General features: G+C 40.6%; 1 protein-coding gene across 2 annotated transcripts in view; it reads left to right on the top strand.

The window, feature by feature from the left end:
* Window positions 1-20,626, top strand: part of LOC124552607 (aminopeptidase N-like) — a 272,739-nt gene that overhangs the window by 45,847 nt on the left and 206,266 nt on the right. For both annotated transcript variants that reach the window (XM_047126932.1, XM_047126933.1), the window contains exon 3: window positions 4,951-5,276. In XM_047126932.1, the coding sequence (XP_046982888.1) occupies window positions 4,951-5,276 (326 nt within the window). The remainder of the gene's footprint in view (window positions 1-4,950; window positions 5,277-20,626) is intronic.

Here is a 20,626-nt window from a genome sequence, read left to right as displayed (position 1 = left end):
TCATGATCCCAGTTTTCAGATTATCAAATGCGTCAAGCATGGGCTTAGTCCAGTCATATAGGCCAAAGGGTGTCATGATGGCTGTCTTCGGAATATCCGGCGGGTGCATGGGAATTTGGTGATATGTCTTCGAACAATCAAGACAGAGAAGAACTTCGAGCCATGCAGTAATTGCATGAAATCCTGGATATGAGGAATGGGATAGTTATCGATAATTGTCTGAGCATTAAGGGATCTGTAGTCCCCACACATGCATAGCGAGCCATCCTTCTTAGGAACAGGGTGGATAAGTGAAGGCCAGTTGCTGTCCGATGGTCAGAGCACGCCAGAAGCCAATAAATCCTGAACAATTTCTTTCGCTAGCACAAGTTTGGAAGCATTAAGATGTCTAGCTTTATAATGTATAGGTGGGCTGTCCGTGGTGTGGATTCTATGACAAGTGCCGTTGCTGATACCTGTGAAAGGAGGCAGCGGGGGGGGGGGGGGGGGGAGGGGAGAGGAGCGGCACGAGTAGTTCACTGACCTTGCCCGGCTGGAATAGCGTGGGTGGGGTGTCAGCAGCAGACGACGACAGAGGGCATGGCACGGCAGCCACGCGTTGCGAGGAATCCCGCGAAGCAAGAACATGAGCATCTACAGAATCACCTATGATGGCACAGAACTGGCAGCAGAAGGAGGGAAACTCGACACAGGAGCAATGCAGTGTGAAGGCACATTAGAAGCAATTGACAGTTCAGACAGACTGCAAATCACACTCCATGCGTGAGCCATTTCAGCAGAGGCAGTGTCAATACGGATGCATAATGCCTCGTTATGTCTGCAGAGCTCATCGATCTGTGTACGCACATCCAATAAATCAGAGTGTGGTGCAGTTATATCCTTGAGCAGAGATGCACATGTGGAAAGCATAGCCAAGGGGGAGGAGAGCGGAGTCATGCCAAACTCGGTCAAGCACGCAACAATAGAACCAGACGCGTGGTGGAGCACTGCGGCCTGCAGGTATGGCGAAAGTTCCTAATGGTGTAGAAAGTCCAACCTGATCACAGGTTCATCCATGTCGGTAATGTGGAAAGTCCAAGGGAAGGCAGAGATTGGTGAAAGGCGAGGTGACATCTTGCTGGAGCCAAGGACCGGGATAGGAGAGTGATTTGTGGTGATCAGAGGTTAGTGGGAGAAAGCATTTTGCCTGTGTGCATGGCCAGGATAACACTGACATCAGCGCCAGTGTTGATGAGAAAGCAAGTGCCTGATGACAAGTCCGTGACGTAGAGGCGTCGCACCGCTGAAGCAAGTGGTGAGGTGTCAGACAGTAGGTGCCGAGGACGATCGTGGCAGGACGTGGCACCTAAACGTGCCCACCGGAATTGTTTGGGTACATGGCCCGTGGCAGTTGTGAGTGGTTAAATGGCATGGTACCAGCATAGCAGACGAGACGGTGTGGAGTGGTCGGGTGACGCAACTGACTTTGTCGTTGCCTGAAACCACTCGGGCTGCTGCTCGAACAGGGTCGGCCGCTGTCAGAAGGTAGCAGTCAGTACCTCCTGTTGGCCGCCAGGTGGCAGCTCCTGACAGGCCGCTGAGATGCTGAGGCATGTGCACTGGCGCCTGCCAGCAGAGCGCGGAACCGAAGGTGCAGGCGTACCAGCTAAAGGTAATGGTGATGTCGTACATGACACGCAGTGTTGGTGACAGATGATTGCGTAGGCCTCATTGACCGTGCATAGATGAACCTCGAGAGGGTCAGCTACATGAGGTAGCAAAAAATGGCTCTGAGCATTATGGGACTTAACATTTGTGGTCATCAGTCACCTAGAACTTAGAACTACTTAAATATAACTAACCTAAGGACATCACACACATCCATGCCCAAGGCAGGATTCGAACCTGCGACCGTAGCGGTCACACGCTTCCAGACTGAAGCACCTAGAACCGCATGGCCACAACTGCTGGCCATGAGGTAGCAGGTGAAGTTGTAGGTCCAATGTATGTTTGTCCATCCACAAGGTCCACAGTACGACATTGGTACTCATCATGGATGATGTGGTGGATAGCTTCTGATGGTGGGCAAGAAATGCTTTCAGTGAACAATGTTTTCGCCATGAAATACTTGGGTGAGACGGGCAGTGAGAGGAGCAGATCACTGGTGGGGTCCAGTTGAACATGGAGCTGGCTCACCGGGCAGACAAAACGTGCGGCAGCATCCGAAATCCCATGGATATCCAGTAGATGATCCACCAGTGCGAACAAAGTCTTAGGGTTGTACTTTTGCAACTGTACTTTTGCAGCTTAGGAAACCCGACAGGTAACACGTGTTGATGCAGCACTGGGAGATGAAGATCTGTGTGAGGGGGGTAGGAAGCCCCCAACACTCGGAGTGCAGTAGTGGTGGACGATGCATTGCCTGAGGTCTGTGTGGAGGGCCGGCCGCAAGCAGCACACAATGTGGAATGAGCTGGTGCAATCGTTGGCACGATGTGTTCCAACGCAGGCCCAAAGGCGAATGTGGCACTGGTGTAACGGCCGGTGCCGTTGCAATAGCGGGCGGAAGGCAGTTGCGGAGCAGCCACAAGGGGGCTGATCGCGTAACCGGCGTGGCTGGAACGGCCGGTGCCGTTACGAAAGTGAGGAGAATGTGATTGTGGTGTGACCACGAAGCAATGGTCGTGGAAACCAGTGCAGTCAATTGATGCGGGAGTGGTCCTATGATGTCAGGCATATAAGAATGTGCTACCCTGTGCACACATGAACGTTCGAATTACTGTTCTCGAATTTCATCGCCACATCAGACCAAACTGAAGAGGACTGCTTAGCTGAGGTTTGAACCACTAGGTCCATCACTCAATTATCGTTCACAATGTCACTAAGCAGCGTGCTCTGTCCTTGTAGCAGCCGTTGCTGTGTAGTTGCCCTTGACTGTGGCCATGTTGGGCCTGTTACGATTAAGTGGCCGCTGATATGGATGGTCCCAGGTAACTGTTCACTTTTCACCAAATGCACATTAGGTTCACTAGTAAATATGCAAGTAAAGTTAATAGGGTGTGAGGAATTAGCAGAAAAGGACACTGGTAGATCCATTGTTCTGAAGACACTGGACTGGCACACGAAATCCGTTAATGATGAAACGAAGCACAAAATAATTCCCGAATGCACGAAGCCAATTTTGGGCTCACCACTGTGGATATTACGTGTCATAGATAAATAATAACACACTTGAGCTGTTGAATGAACATTTATTTAAGCACATAACAAGGCGAATACAACATGGCTGTACTAATGTAGCGCGGTGAGAAGACATAGACAAAGAGAAGCAACAATCTTTGGGTCCAAAGATATGATGCTTTACGCCTGAGGCACCACAGAGATAATGAATTTCTAGCGCCAAAATAGGAACCATTGTCTTATTCGCAGTTCTCACAAATATTGTATTGCTTTCTTCAGAGTGTCACGAAATATGAGGTTGTGGTTGGGTTGGAATGTGGCAGTTTGATTTTGAGTTGCCAAAGCCAATGAATGTGATAGCTAAAAAATCTTATGGTGGTCACAAATTGATGTGCAGCATAGTCCGAGGTTTAGTTTAGGTTGGAATGTACGATTGGCTTTGAGCTGGCAAAGACAACAAATGTGAAAATTAGACTATCTGTTTGTGGCAGCATATTGTTCTGTATCTTTGCCCGAGTCCAAGGATATGTTGGATTATGACAGTTTTACTTGCAGAAATTAGATAAGTATCGGCAATCTTTGGTGTCATATACATTTGTTTCTCCCAAGTTAAGAGATTGTGGTTATTTTGGAACCTAATAGCACAGCTTAAACTGCACTAATAATGCTGGTAGCCAAAATATTTGCCTGTTTCTTGCTAATATCTTAAGATTTTGGAGGTGTGTGTGTGTGTGTGTGTGTGTGTGTGTGTGTGTGTGTGTGACAGGAGATGGAAGCCAGTGAGAATGGGTGAGTCTGATTACATCTATAGGCGAATGATACAAATTTACTACATTTGTTTTCAATATGGAGAGCACCAGATTAAGTTTTAGTGACACTGTTTTAATGAAGTTTTAAACTTTGCGATAGACTTTCGTATTTCTTTGAAGACTGGAAAAAGTATGAGCTGACAGACTGATCTGTAGCGAAATCTGGAAGCTAAGGTCAGGTTGGAATATAATTAGTTTGGCTATGAGTTGGCGAAACCAAGGAATGTGAATGGAAGAAAAGTAGATGTGCTGATAGAGTGACCTGTAGCGTCGCCCGAGGCATAGGTTAGGTTGGAATGTGATAGTTTGGTTGTGAGTTGGCAAAGCCAAGGACTGTGAGGGGAAGAAAACTAGATGTGGTTACAGACTGACCCATAGCGTATCCTGGGGTGTTGATTAGCATAGAATGGGGTAGTTTTGTTGTGAGTTGGTGGAGTCAATGAATCTCAGCATGAAAGTATGATGTAGCCTCAGATATGCATTTGTCACTACAATGACCCATTTGTACCTACTATTTCTGATTTTGCCAAAAATTATAAAGAAATTGTTAAACTATAACCTAATACAACAAAATATTACTTAACTTTATGTAATAACTATAGAAAATAGCTAACGAAAGTCCCATTGGCTACCTACATGTGGTTCATAAATCGTCATGTTGACTGCTCGTGATTCATTGCAGAAACTGTTACTGACAGCAGTCTGCAACGGAAAAGCTTCTGACACTGTAAGTACTCTTTTACCACAGTGCCTTTCCATGCCTTTATCCCACATAGTGTAATTTTGTTATGGAGGTTAGGGGAGGGGGAGGGGAGACAAAAGACTTGACTTTAGTAAGAAGGTTCAAGTGGATGTAGGATGCAGTAGTTATGCAGAGATGAAGGAGCCCTGCACAAGATAGAGTGAAGTGCTGCAGAAAACCAGTATTCAGATTGAAGACCAAAATAACAATATGTGGCTGATGTGTACCTTTTCCCCATAGGGTTCGAGTAACACACAGACAGTTGGAGGTGCCAACAGCAGCAATGGGACACCTTCATCTGAAGTTGAACCCAATGCTGACACTGGAGCAGATTCTGGGGATGAATCGGAGTTCACAATTCGCCGACTGGACCCTCGTGTGAGGCCACTGCTGTACCGCCTTACCGTGAGGCCCTTCCTCGGTGAGGGCACCAACTTCACGTTCCACGGCCACGTCGCCATCACACTAACCATTCTGCCAGGGACTGAAGTTGACTCCATTGTCTTCCATGTGAAGCAGCTCAACATTTCTGCTGATCAAGTTACTGTAACAGTCGACCCGGACAGGTATGTACCTAAAATGTTGTCACCACTGTTGTTCTACAGTGTTAGCTGAATGAGGTGGTGCATTGGTTAAGCACAAGAACCGAGCGAGGTGGCGCAGTGGTTAGACACTGGACTCGCATTCGGGAGGACGACGGTTCAATCACGCGTTCGGCCATCCTGATTTAGGTTTTCCGTGATTTCCCTAAATCTCTCCAGGCAAATGCTGGGATGGTTCCTTTGAAAGGGCACAGCCGACTTCCTTCCCTAATCCAATGAGACCGATGACCTCGCTGTCTGGTCTCCTTCCCCAAACAACCCAACCCCAACCCAACTCCTAAGCACAAGACTTACATTCAGGAAGATGGCAGTTCGTGTACATACAGTGTGCGTCAAAAAAATGTATACACACTTTGAAGCATCATAGAAAGTTTATTTCCCGTTCTACAATGTTAAATTTCTGGAAATGGAAAGCTTAAAGTACAATTGGAAAAATAAATGTACTTTGCAAATGTGATTAGTGTTCAAACTGGTGGCCTTCAGCATCAATACATTTCTGAGTACGAGTCACCAGTGATTCCATACATCATACCAGATTCTGTACATCATACTAGATTTCTGCGCACACCGCCTGAATCTCATTCCAAAGTGTGGCCAGGTTACGTGGTTTACATTTGTACACCTCATCTTTTACTGTGCCTCATAAGAAGAAATCCAGTGGCGTGAGGTCTGGAGAGCATGCAGGAAACTCGATTGGTCCCCTGCGTCCTATCCACTGGCCTGGCACATTGTGATCCAGGTATGCTCATACATCTCTATGATAGTGCAGCGGGGCGCCATCTTGTTGGAAATAAAACTCATCATTACCGTATAATGCACGAATGGCAGGGAATATGGAGTCAGCAAGCATTGTTAGGTACGTTTCTCCAGTAACAGTACCTTCAAAGTGGAAAGGCCCAATGAGTCCCCTTGCAGACAAACCACACCACACATTTACACCACGCAAATTCACAGCCTTTTCAACTGTAATGTGAGGATTATCTTCAGCCCAGTACACACAATTGTGCCTATTGACAGTTCCATTGAGTTTGCATTGGGCTTCATCCGACTAAATTATGCTACCCATAAATCCTGATTCACGTCTCACCATCTCCTGAACCTATTCACAAAATTCTAACCTTCGATCTGGATCGTCGTCACTTAGCTGTTGCACCAGCCTTGGAATGTACACACGAAACTTGCCTTTCTTCAGAATGTGTAGCACACTACTGGCACTTACATTACTCTCATGTGCCGCTTGCCTTGAAGATTTTTGAGGCGAACGCTGAAACAATTCCAAGACCACAGTTGTGGAATCATCACTTGTAGCTGTACGAGGTCACCCTGATTGACCTTAATGCACATCACACACTGTTCCATGAATTTTGAATTTGTCTCGTAGACGTGTAATTGTTGACCTTGAAGGTGGTTCTGTACCATACTCACTTCTCCACTGTCTTTGAACCGCAGCTACTTTGTAAAACTTCCAGTACAACTTAATTATCTGCTTCTGCGCTTCAAAGCTCAAACAGATGTCTGCCATGTTGCAGTTACTTCCTTGCCACTGCTGCCACCTGTTGAAGAAACATAACATTACTTTTTCACAGATATTTAACCTTGTAGAACGGGAAACAAATTGTCTATGACAGTTCAAATTGTGTATACATTTTTTGATGCTCCCTGTATATGAGAATCCTAACTTGTGTTTCTGTGGTTTACCAGAAATTGCCCCAGGCAAACAACACATTGCTTCTGTCACAGAGTTCGTGTACATACTTTTTCTACATCTATATCCATACTGTATGAGCCACTGTGAAAAACATGGTAGACGGTTCTTCCCATTGCACTAAGTATCCAATTTTTTCCCACTCCATTCTTGTGTGGAACATGGGAAGAATGACTGCTTAAATGATGTTTGATACCTCATATGCTGACTGCACGTGGAAAAGGACACCAGTAATTTTATTTTTATTTATTTATTTAACCTGATCTGATAGGAGCCAGCAGGCCCTCTGTTGCATTGGACCAGGTTTTCACACACACACACACACACACACACACACACACACACACACACACACACACACACACACACACAGTATGGTACCTTTTTTTACATCATAGTTACATAAGAAATAACATTTTTAATATGACAGATAGTATTAAAATGATTTGAGTGTCTATAGTCACAATGTGAGTAAGTAATATAGGCAATGAACCAATACAGCTAATACCAGAAGTAGTTGTACTGCTGCTGCCCTAATAGTGGTAGTGGTAGTGGTAGTAGTAGTAGTAGTAGTAGTAGTAATGACAATAACAACAATACTGATAGTTGCAAATATAAAAAGAATTTATACAAGGGTTGGAACTTAAACAGTGGCAACTGTTTATTCACTACCGATACAAAAGAGTTACATTCTTACACCTGTTACTGTCCTTCAAAGTAGTCACCAGCATTGTGTAGAACTCATTGCCAGTGATGTGGAAGGTGTAGTATATTGTCAGCAGAGCCTGTTCCGTAGATGGTGCAAATGGAGCGGTCTACTGTCTGCCAGATCTCTGGAACAGTTCTGAAGCGAATGCCATGAAGTGGTTCCTTCATCTTCGGAATCAAATCAAAGTCACAAGGACTTAAGTTGTATTACTGTTCATTTTTGGAGCATCACCTGCGACCTGCTTTGTGAAAGAAGCGGCGACACTTTCTGTGTAACCCACTCATCATTTTGCATGACAATGCACTGGCGCATTCAGCACAAGCCGTGGCTGCTCTGTTCACTTGATGGGACTGGAAAGTACTGTACCATCCACCATACTCTCCGGACTTAAGTCCTTGTGACTTTGATTTGATTCCGAAGATGAAGGAACAACTTCATGGCATTCGCTTCGGAACTGTTCCAGAGATTCGACAGGCAGTAGACCGCTCCATTCGTGCCATTGACAGAACAGGCTCTACTAACAGTATACTACATCTTCCAAATCACTATCAACAGGTTCTACACAATGCTGGAGACTACTTTGAAGGACAGTTACAGGTGCAAGAATGTAACTCTTTTGTATCAGTTGTGAATAAATAGTTGCCACTATTTAAGTTCCAACCCTCATAGATGTACAAAATAAATGTTTTCTGATATAGTGAGTTATGAGGAAAGGAAATTTAAGACGGCTGCACCAGCTAAGGATACTGGGAAATGAGGAGGCTCAGGTTGGAAAGGACGTGCAAGGGTAGTGAGTGAATACAGGGACAATGGTAATCTTTACTGATGCTTCAGTAGCTATGTCACCAACTGTCTTCTGAAGCTGGAGTTGTTATTCAATTCTGTGACATAATGTGGGAGGTTATTCCAGAGTCAGGTTCCTGCTACTGAGAACAACTTTGAGAAAGTAGCTGAACGATAGAGTGTGACAAAGGATTTTGTTCTTTTGGAAATTGCTATTTTTGCAATGTTGTTCAGACAAGATTGTTAAGGTCGATGAGAGATATGAGCGACAGTGTATGTTGGTAAGGCAGTAGAGAAGAAAGAGGGTATGGAAATCTCTGTGTTTGTCTGCATACAGCCTGGATACTATGTGTAACATTTGTGACAATCATATACTGGAACCAGTTATGGGACCTACTGTTCACAGAATAAAGAGAAGGGAGGCCAATGATTGTACGCTTGTCTTTCTCATCAAACTTATGTTTCATCTGTGGCATAAGAACACAATACAAGACAAAATCAAGAAATGTATTTTACAATAAAGCAGTGAAGCCGAGGAACACACCTAGAACATCGATAGACAGTATCTTGTCACTTCCAGTCATTTCACAACTACATCAGTGTCCAAAATTGGCTCAGGCAGTTCACCATATTATAAGATACACAATTTATGCAATGACAGATACTAAAAGCATTATCAGCCCCACTAGGGTGTACGTGGGAGTGATCCTTTGTAATTCCAATAAATGTCTGCCTACTGCCATCTTTTAAGTCCATTAATTTTGAAACTTATGAACCTATTGTAATTTCATCTTCCATGTAATAATTCTTTTAATGTTTTGTTGTAAAAAAATTATGTACTGGGCTTCTGTGAAGGTTACTCCCAAGTTTGAATGATCAACTCGGAATGCAAGGCAGAAACAATGTGAAGGATCATAAATTCAAAAAATAGATTGTCTACATTTAAAAATCATAGACCCACGGAAATCAGATGTGACATATCAGTACAAAGAACTCCAGAAACTATAGCGAAAGCATTTGGTAGCTACTTTATAAATGTATGTATATGAAAATCTTAACATTCAGTCAGGTCCTGAAGCTTTATTCAATTTTTGCAATTTTAGCTGTTTCTCAGTGCCATTGACACCGATATCTACATCACTTATCTTTGTAGGGGGGTGAGAAATAAATTGTGACAATACATTTGTGTCTCCCTTAGTAACAGAACATTAGATATGAAGTTCAGCATTTCTGCTTTGGCTCCCCTCAGTTTTAGTTCATGTGTCATCCGTGATTATCTGCTCACTAATTTTATGGCCTATGACTGACAGCCTTTAAATATGACCAGATTTTCTTTGAGTTTTGTGAGAAATTGTTCAGTAGGAGTTTGCTACTATAGTCATTAGTGCCTCATGTATTTCCCTCTTGGCAGCCAAACATATTTCAGCATCTCTCTCTCTCTCTCTCTCTCTCTCTCTCTCTCTCTCTCTCTCTCTCTTTCTCTCTCTTTCTCTCTCTCTCTACCCTTATGCTTTGTTGTACACCTATTATGCAGAAGTCTGCCCAGCCCAAGGTCAACTATTCTTTCCAACTTGGGTGACAGTTCTTCCTTTTCTGCTCAGAGATAAATGTTTCTGAGTCCCTGTTTGCGATTAAATACAACTGTCTCTTTATCTGATTTACTAAATGTGTAAATCTCCCTACTTGTATTAACTTCTCTTTGTACTTTTGTAGTCATTGTTGCTGCAATTGCCTCACAGTCACTGACACCAGTTTCAATGTTGGCACCTCAGAGAGGCCAGATAAATTTGCTCCCATTTGGTCTAATGTGTAGGCTATTGGGAAATGGAGGTGATGTCTTTGTTGCAGTGAACAAAACTTTAATCCACCAATGTAGAAATTGTAGTGGTGTGTGAGAGTGTTTGGACAACACTCAGTATAAAGCATGAGCATAAACTCATAACCCTTCTGTCAACTCCCACACCCACTAATAACTTTAGACAAAACCTCACTTCACCAGTATGTATGTTCCCCAGTCATATGCTTTTCATTGGAGGAGACTTTAATCTTCCAACAATCAGTTGAGATGATTACTCATACAGTTTTTAAGTAGTGGGCATGACAATACATGCTGTAAAACATTACTAAACATTCACAAGCCCACCCATGATGGGAACATACCATCTAATGGCAACGAACAGTTGTGAATGTCAAATCAAAACACCTTACAGCCATCTAATTTCCAAACTGTTATTTTATTTAGCTACCAGTTTTGGCGATTTACTATGCCTGGTGGCCGATCCATCGCCTCGGGTAGTTGACGTTCAGGTAGTTATGGACAGATAAGTGCCAATGTGGTGGCGCTCCATCCTGCTGAAATATGAATTGTTGTGCTTCTTGTTCGAGCTGAGGGAACAGCCAATTCTCTAACATCTCCAGATACTGTAGTCCAGTTACAGTAGCACCTTCGAAGAAAAAGGGACCAAAAACTTTATTGGCTGAAATGGCGAACAAATGTACAACTAAATGAAACTTTATAGCTCCCTTAATTCGCCGACAGATAGTGCTTAGCTCTGCCTTTTGTCGTTGCAGAGTTTTAAATTCCTAAAGTTGTGGTATTCTTTTTTAATCACCCTGTATACCTTCTTCTATCGCAGCATTCAGCATGTGTGTCAATGATTTTAATATACATTCTCTGCATTCCTTTATGAGATGTGATGTGACACCATCCAAGCCAGAAGAATATTTAATTTTAATTTGTTTTATTAGGTTTGACACTTCTGCATCTGTTGTAGGTATGAAAACCATAGTATGATTTGTATGTGGGGGGTTTAACAATTTACTTACTGCATTTGTTTTATTTTGACTTATTAATTCATCTGCTACAGTAATATAATATCTGTTAAAAGTATTGGCTACTTCTAGAGGGTTTGCGTTGCTTTTCCCACTCATCAGTGGGCAGATGTCCTCTGCCCGATTTGTTACTTTTCCTCTCTCTCCATTAATGAACGACCATAAACCTTTTGAGTAGTTCTTTCCCTTATCTATAGACATCCTGATGAATGATGCTTTAGTTTCTCTGATAAAACTACAGTACTCTTTCTTTTTTATTTTATACAGTGTGTTGTAGGCCTCATTATTTTTTTGTTTGGAGAGGTCATAATACACTCTCAGATTATTTCTGGCATGGATTACTTCTCCAGTCACCCAGCTTTTCTTTTTTTGTTGCTGTTTGACAAGCCTTTTACTAACAGGACATGTAACATCATAATAATAATTGAATAAAGAATAAAACTGGTTCCATTTGGTGTTTGCATCTTTAGCTGCATATATTGTTTCCCAGTTTTCTGCCTCTAACATCTTTTTTAGCAGATTTATGTTATGTGGGTAGTTCTGTCTTCTCATCTCCCATATCTTCTGCACTGAATCACTAGTCTTTATATTTATGTCTATCATGATTGCAAAATGGTCTGCTAATGTGGAGTTTATTACCTGTGTGTCACAATAGCATGTAGGAATATTTGTTATTACATGATCAATAATAGTTTCACTATGCTTTGTTACTCTGGTTGGTTTATCTATTTTTATTTTTAGGTTGTATATGCACAATAAGTCCAGTAGGGTCTTAGTATTGTCTGTATTTTTACTCGTGTCTATGTTCAGATCTCCTATAATGATCAAATAAGCATATGTTTTTGAGAGGTGTTGGATTATATCTTCCAGCTGTTCAAAGAAGGTTTTAATTATACCATTTGGTGATCGATACAAACCTAATACACGACATAAATTCCCAGCAATTTTAGTTTCCAGTGCTGTAGCTTCAAAGCTCAATTCTATAGCATATTTTGTTATATTTATGGCTTTAGTTGATTTATAGTTAGAAAAAATGGCAACCCCACCACCTTTATAGGAAGTTCTGCAAAAACTGGCTACTTTCACATAATTCTTCAAGTTGTACATTCCTATGTGATTTTCTTTTAGCCCATGTTCTGTGACTACTAGAATGTTTGGCCTATACTCCTGTAATATTACCTCTAGTTCCTCTGTTTTATTGTTTATGTATTGAACATTTTGGTGAAGTATTCTAACAGTTGGCTTTAAATGTAATAGTTCCCCTTCATGTAATATACTAAGCACTTCACTTGCTCCCTTTGCTTCTGGTACTATGCAGCGATTTTTTTCAGTTTGTGTCATTAAACCTGGATCGTATCTTTGTCCGGTGTTTATATTCCTCTCACTATTGTCACACTGGTATTTAAAACTGGCAGTTTTACTTACATCCTTTTTCCACGTTCTCTTTCTGCTTACTTGGTACCATAAAAAATCCTCACTTAGTGTAGCAGGTCTCCTAGTTCTCAGGCATCTGTCTTGATTGGAAGCTGCTTCTGCTGTTGATCTCCCAGGCCTCAGGCACCTCTTCTGTGTGGTTGCTGTTGCTGGTGACTCCTGTGCTCCCCGACTTGGTGATTGCCCTTCTTTGTTAGCTGCTGCGGCTAATGACCTTTGTATGTTTTCCTCACATGCATTTTCGTTGCCTTGAGGTAGTATTATGGGGTCTGCTGTTCTGGATGCTGTTGCTGATGACGGCAGCTCTGCTGTGATTGTGGTGATTCTGCTGCTATTGGTTTATCTGACACTGCTGCGGAGAATATCTGAGCCTTTGCTGCTGCTACTGGTGTTTGTTGTAGCTCTACTGCAGATAATGATGGTTCCACTGTTACAGACAACTCTTGTTTTGGCAGAATTGGGATTGGAGACACTTCCATTACAGATGACTCATTAATAAATTTAAGTATTTCGGCACTAATGATCTCTTTCCCTTTTACGTTCATGTGGAGACCATGTCTTGTGAAGTGCTCTCTTTGAACACTGTTTATCTCTACGAAAGTCGTATTCTGGAAACCTCTACATATTTTCTCAAATAGCCTGTTTGCTGTAACAATCTCGATGTTTACGCACGAGTTTTCCATCAGATCGTGCCTCCTGGGGATACTAGCAATGTCGAAATGCACTCGAGGCATCCTTTTGATTGTTTCCTTTAGGATTCTCGTTGCACGCCAAGTTTCATTACAGTAAACATCATTTGCGCCTCCTATTATGATGCAGCTGTTACCCGTCGTTAATATGTTGTCACTGTTTTTCAGAATTTCGCGTAATGGCGCGCCTGGTTTGATGATGCCTGTTACATTAAGGTCTGGGTGATTTCTTCTCATAATTTCCGTAACTCCTCTCCCATGACTATCTGCAAAAATATATGTCTGTTGCTTGTATCCTTGCTTATGCATAACGTGGTTGTTTACTTTTTTTCCTTACAAATATTTACCTTGTGTTTTTCTCTGTTTAATCCACTTGTATATTTTTGTGTGGATAGTTTGTTCATATTTTTATCCATAGATGCACTATTAACACTTTCTTTTCTTGCGTTTAATTCACTTGTGTCTTTTTGAGTGATCAGTTCGTTCATATTTCTAGTTACAGTCGTACTGTTTACACTTTGTACATTTGGTTGTGCACACCTACGAATTTTATGGCTAGCATTAATGAGATCTTGTTGGCTTGACGATTCAGACAGTTCCCGTATGGTTAGTACCAAATTTTCCATTGTTTTTATATATATTTTTATAATGTCAAGTTCTTTTTGAAGTTCGTTATGCACGCTGTCTTCTATTCCCGCGTAGCACTTTTCACTCACGATCTCGTGGCCGTTACACTCTGTCACATTTACACTGTATTTGTAAATCTTCTTGAGCATAACAGCGTGAATGGCACCATTTATGTTTAAACACGCATATTCTAACTCCATTTAGCACTGTTTCGTCACAAACAATACACTTGATTGAAATTAAGTCCTCAAAAACTGCAGAGCGGTTTAAAGTTACGTGTACACTTGCCGCCATATTGATAACTTTGTATAGGTACCATTTTGCAATTGTTGACACTGCTTTTTGAAAGGCAGAGCTTATAATGTTCAGCTGTTCTGACACAGCTCATGCACTGGTTGAAGATCACATGCTTTGTTCAGCGTTCTCAGCCATGGCAACCGTAGCTTAAACAATTTATGGCACAATTGGCCATCAACCTCTCCCAGGAGCAATTCCCAAATTGCTACTTTGAATTTCCAAATCAAGTTCTTCAACTCTGCTGTAGGAAGGGGACCTCTCCATATTCCTTTGATGCGTTGATGCTCATTAAGAGCAGCAGCACAACTGCTGCTGTTTTGATAAAACAGCTTTACAAGTAAAGCCATGCTCACCTTGTCCAGACCCATGTTGACTGTCTGCAACTGTAATGCCCACTGGTGCTTGTGTTTCAACCCTGTGTTCCTGTACCAGTACTGGCACCTAATGGGAGATCATGACACTAACACTACTAACAATGTAAATCCTGCAGTGCAGAGCCTGAACATCATTCCTATAAAGTTGGGTACCCATATGGTAAATGTTTTTCCATTTACACTTGCTCATGTAGTGAAAGTTCAATTGTAACACCCACTATTGTAATAGGAATCAACGTTTTCATTCAAAGATCGGAAGACAATTCTTGTTTGTATTTCTTTTTTATTAATTAATTATCATTCTTATTAAAACGTTTGTATTCCATTGCTTTACTTCTTAAAGACTACTAGTCCAACTACTATTTTTCAGACCTGTATTTTACAGCAGGGTTGCCGCATGCTCTAGGAAGTGTATTGGAACCATTGTTGTTCATGCTGTATATTAATATCATCATGGACAATATCAATAGTAACTATAGATCTGTATATATTTATATTTTTATTCAAGGTACAGACCATAAAATTTTATTTTCTTGTCGAGTTCTTAATTTTGGTCAATAATGGCCATCTTTAACTGTAGTACTCAGAGTTTGCCATTGCTGACCAAACTAAACAATTAAAAAAATAATAATAATAAAATAAACTGATCCTTAACTGGAAGAAAAATTCATGAATATCTTCCTGGATCACTGGCAAAATATTGCTCTGGCTATTTTGCAATTCGTGACTTTTACATATGTTGCAATGATATCTATAATGAAATATTGCATGCTTTACCTACTGCTGAGCCTAGGTGATCATTACATCCCATATTCTTATAATTTTTTACAGCCATGAATTAACTAATTCCAACTGTTACTTATTGATATTTTAGTCATAAAACACTCATGTTGCGAAGGCAGAGCCTTACATTTTGAACATTTAAGGCAAGTTGCCAGACTTTGAAACACTGTGAAAACGTATCAAGATCTAACTGAATATTTGCTTGGCTTTTATCAGGCAGTACTTTATCATAGGTAACTGCATCAGTTCATGAAATCATCAGGTTACTATTAATATTGTTTGAAAAGTCATTAATATGCAACATGAATGGGAAGAGTTCCAACACACAAGTCCTTGTGGCATACCTGAAGTTACTTCTACATCTATTGAGGGCACCATCCAAAATAAAACGCTGAGTATTCCTTGTCAAGAAATCCTCAGTTCAGTTACAAATTTTGGTTGATACCATGTATGATTGTACCTTTGATTATAATCATAAATGTGGTACTGAGTCAAATGTGTTTTGTAAACTGAGAAATACTGCATCTACCTGAGAGCCTTACTACGAGGCATTGCCACATAACACGCCACTGTGAACCAGTGACTATACAGTTTAACTCCTTTATTTCACAGTTGAAAATGTCAAGCACGTGCATTAAGTTGAAGAGAGAAATGCATCTTGTGGATGCATCTTTATCTGTAAAACAATGAAATCCATTTTCAGTCTTCTGGCAGGCATGATGTGGTCTGTAAGAATTCCTCTCCTGTGCCGACCTCTTCATCTCAGAGCAGCACTTGCAGCTCACGCCCTCAGTTGTTTCTTAGATGTACATCAATCTCTGTCTTCCTCTACAGTTTTTACCTTTTATAGCTCCCTCTTTTTGTATCCCACTTGGAAGGTGACATGTGGGTAGGAGCCAGAGCAGGAAAAATATGTCAGTACTGCACGTATGTAAAAGTGGTTTACTGGAGCCTGAATATATATATACAGAGTCATACATAACTTGTACAGATGAGCACAGTCTCAAGCTGTAGCCGGCCGTCTGTTCTTGATCAAATGGGCAGAATCAGGAGCAGAGCTCGTAGATCTGAACAGCACCTGCTAGAGGGCGCTATCGTCATTGTCTGTCATAGTGCCAGCTTAACTGGCAGCTATGCCGTGGCATCTTAGCTATCAATACCACACCTCTAGTACCATGGAAGTTATTCCCTGATGTCTTAACACATGTCCTACAATCGTGTCCCTTCTTCTTGCCAATGTTTTCCATGCATTCCTTTCCTTTCCAATTCTGTGGAGAACCTCCTCGTTCCATATCTTATCAGTTCCCATGATTTTCAACATCCATTTGTACCATCACATCTCATATGCATTGATTATCTCCAAACATACGTTCTCCGAAATTTCTTCCTCAAATTAAGACACATGTTTTCGGCCAGGAATGCCCTCTTTGCCTGTTAGCCTGCTTTTTATGTAATCCTCGCTTTGTCCGTCATGAGTTATTGTGTTTCGAAGGTGGCAGAATTCCTTCACTTCATCTACTTCATGATCATCAATTTACTGCTAAGTTCCTCACTATTCTCATTTCTGATACATCTCTTTACCTTCAGCTTTTTTCAATTTACTGTCAGTCCTGTAATTCTCCTTCACTTTCGCTGAGTATAGTAGTGTAGTCAGTGAATCTTATCGTTGGTATCATTTTACCTTGAATTTTAATCCCACTCTTTAGCTTTCTTTCATTTCCACAATAGCTTCTTCAATGTATAGAAATGTATGAAAGCCATTATAGCATTAGTTTAATTGGGATCCCTCATGAAATCATACATAGCCTATGCTTATTGTCAAAAGTACAGTCATATGGGGCATCAGGTGAAATTTGTGACTGGGTTGAGGACTGTATAGTAGGGAGGACACAGCATGTTATCTTAGATGGAGAGTCATTGTCAGATGTAGAAGTAAATTCTGATGTGCCCCAGGGAAGTGTGTTGGGACCTTTGGTGTTCATGTTGTATATTAATGACCCTGCAGACAATATTAGGAATAACATAAAGCTTTTTGCAGATGATGCAGTTATCTGTAATGAAGTACTATCTGAAAGAAGCTACATAAATATTCAGTCAGATCTTGATAAGACTTCAAAGTGGTGCAAAAATTGGCAACAACACCCTTTGCTCTAAATGTTCAGAAATATAAAATTTTGCACTTCACAAAAGGAAAAAAAGGTACGTAGTATCTTATAACTATAATATCAGTGAGTCACTGTTGGAATTTGCCAATTCTTACAAATAGCTGGCTGTAACACTTTGGAAGGATATGAAATGGAATTATCACATAGGTTCAGTCATGGGTAAAGCAGGTGGTAGACTTCAGTTTATTGGTAGAATACTGGGGGAGTGCAACCAGTCAACAAAAGAGTTTACTTACAAATCACTCGTGCGACCAGTTCTAGAATGTGGGACCCGTAGCAGACAGGACTAGTAGGGGACATTGAAAGCATACATAGAAGGGCAGCACAGATGGACACAGGTTTGTTTAGTCCATGGGAGAGTGTCACAGAGATACTGAAGGAACTGAACTGGCAGACTCTTGAAGACAGACATAAACTATTCTGAGAAAGTCTACTAACACAGTTTCAAGAACTGGCTTTAAATGATTACTCTAGGGATATACTACAACCTCCTATGTCTCACTCACATAGGGATCATGAGGATAAGATTAGAATAATTATTGCATGCACAGAGACATTCAAACAATCATTCTTCCCATGCTCCACACGTGAATGGAACAGGGAGAAACCCAAATGTATCTAGTACAATGGGGTGTATCATCTGCCATGCACCTCACGATGGTTTGCGGAGTACAGATGTAAATGTAGATATATCACTTTTTAGTGTCCTGTTTAGTTACTGGTGTGAGTACTTATTGTTCATATTTTATTTTTGGATCATGTTGGTTTTTTCCCATAATAATGTATGATTTGGAGAGCAAAATTGGAAATGAATGCAGTAAACACCCTTTACAATGTATACTTGGTTGATAAGAGACAACACAGTCTGTACCAATTACTATACTGGATTATTTATGCAGTTCATTGACATCTGTTTTAGAGTTGATACCATAGCCTAGAGCAGAAATATCTCTTAAGTGAGCAATCAGATGCAAAGAACAGGTTTTAGTCATCAAAAGTGGTAGATTCACAGATCTTTGACTTTGGTGAGGTGTAAGTTTTCATCGTAAGTGTTCTGCAGATTGTGAATTTTTTATTTATTTATTTACACATCAAGTTCCGTAGGACCAAATTGAGGAGCAAATATCCAAGGTTATGGAAAATGCCAGTATATAAAAGTAATAACAGATAAAAATAAAATGTTGACAAACCCAAAAAAAGTCAAGCCATAAGTTTAAGTAAACACAATTAACAATGTAAAATAAGAATCAGCTTAATTTTTCAAGGAACTCCTCAACAGAAAGGAGGAGTGACCCATGAGGAAACTCTTCAATTTTGATTTGAAAAAGTCAGTGAACTGAAAATGATTAGCGTTTTTTCAAATAATGTCAACAACAAACACAGATCCTCAGGGAAAAAGAGTAATGTACTATTACTAACAGACAGCCATGTCAGGAATCTATCCAACATGCTCCGTGAGAAAAATCACGACATAGCAGTGACTAGTGTAGTGAAACCGGGAGCGGGATGTAAAAATGTTGTAGACATTAACTCTCAGATGAAATTAATGCAAGAAAATAACTTTATTGTCTGTATAATACGTTCAAATGATGAGGAAAAAAATGAAGCAGAGGTTTGCGTGAAAACGCTACAGAATTTTTTACAAGCTAATAAATGCAGAAACACAGTAGTTGCCACACTTCCTCATAGGCATGATCTGATTTATAGTTCATGTGTAAACAAAGAAGTTCAGAAAACAAACATTAAAATAAGGAAACTGTGTTCTCAATACGCTAAGTGTGATGTACTGGACATAAGCAAGCTGCATCAAAATCTGCACATGAAGCATGGAATGCATTTGAACTATGAAGGGAAAAGATTTGTTTGTGATCGTGTTAGTGAAATAATTAAAGAAAGACTTGTAAGGGATAGAACAATTTATCAGCTTCCTGAACATCCCTCCAACAGCGAGGAAAACAAAATAAATAAGAAAGAAGAACGAAAATACAACACTGCTGACGTTCCTAATTTAAACTAGAGGTATGTGATGCTGTAAATATGATTCCCAATTACCAAATTGTGAATGCGCCTCAACTAAAAATTTGTCACCATAATGTGCAATTCCTGCATAATAAGATCGATGAAATTAACACATGAACTTAACGATATCTCCGTGTTATGCATTTCTGAGCACTGGCTTAACCCAGAATTGATCCAGAATACGAAAATAAACAAATTTGTCTTGGCTGCTTACTACTGCAGGAAAAACAGCAAGCAGGGTGGGGTAGCAATTTACACAAAGGATAATGTAGATTTTATTACGCTACCTGACTTAACTAGGGCAAATGTCGAAAAGGATTATGAAATTGCAGCTATATTCAGTTCAACCTGGTTATTGCTACAGTTTACCGATCACCATCTGGGAATTTTGAACTTTTCTTAAACAAAATGGAGTCATTGCTAAATAAAGTAAATAAAATGGGTTGTGAATTGATAATCTGTGATGACTTCAATATTGACTTCGTCACGAATAATGGAAATAGGGAGACCATTTTGAACCTTGCAACGTCCTACAATTTAAAGGCTGAAGTAAAAGCAGCTACCCGAGTATCAGAAACTTGCCAAACAGCTCTTGTTCAGTTTCTAGTCAAGAAGAGTTTACACAACACCTCACTAAAAATTTTCAATGCAGGTTTTAGTGATCATCTTGCTCAAATATTAAGCATAAAAGTACAAGGCAGTATTATTAACAACATGTCTTTCAGAACAGCATATCGAAGCTATAATCAGCATAATGTGAACTACTTCAACAACTTATTACAGAAAGAAAATTGGCTAGGAGTGTACAAAATGAACAATATAAATGAAAAATTCAACACTTTCATTGATACATTAACCCATTTCTTTAAACTTGCATTCCCACTGAAAACATTAACC

Source organism: Schistocerca americana, chromosome 10 (genome assembly GCF_021461395.2).
Source record: "Schistocerca americana isolate TAMUIC-IGC-003095 chromosome 10, iqSchAmer2.1, whole genome shotgun sequence".
Classification (NCBI taxonomy): Eukaryota; Metazoa; Arthropoda; class Insecta; order Orthoptera; family Acrididae; genus Schistocerca; species Schistocerca americana.
The sequence above is the reverse complement of the archived record's forward strand: the minus strand, read 5'-3'. Positions and strand labels throughout refer to the sequence as shown.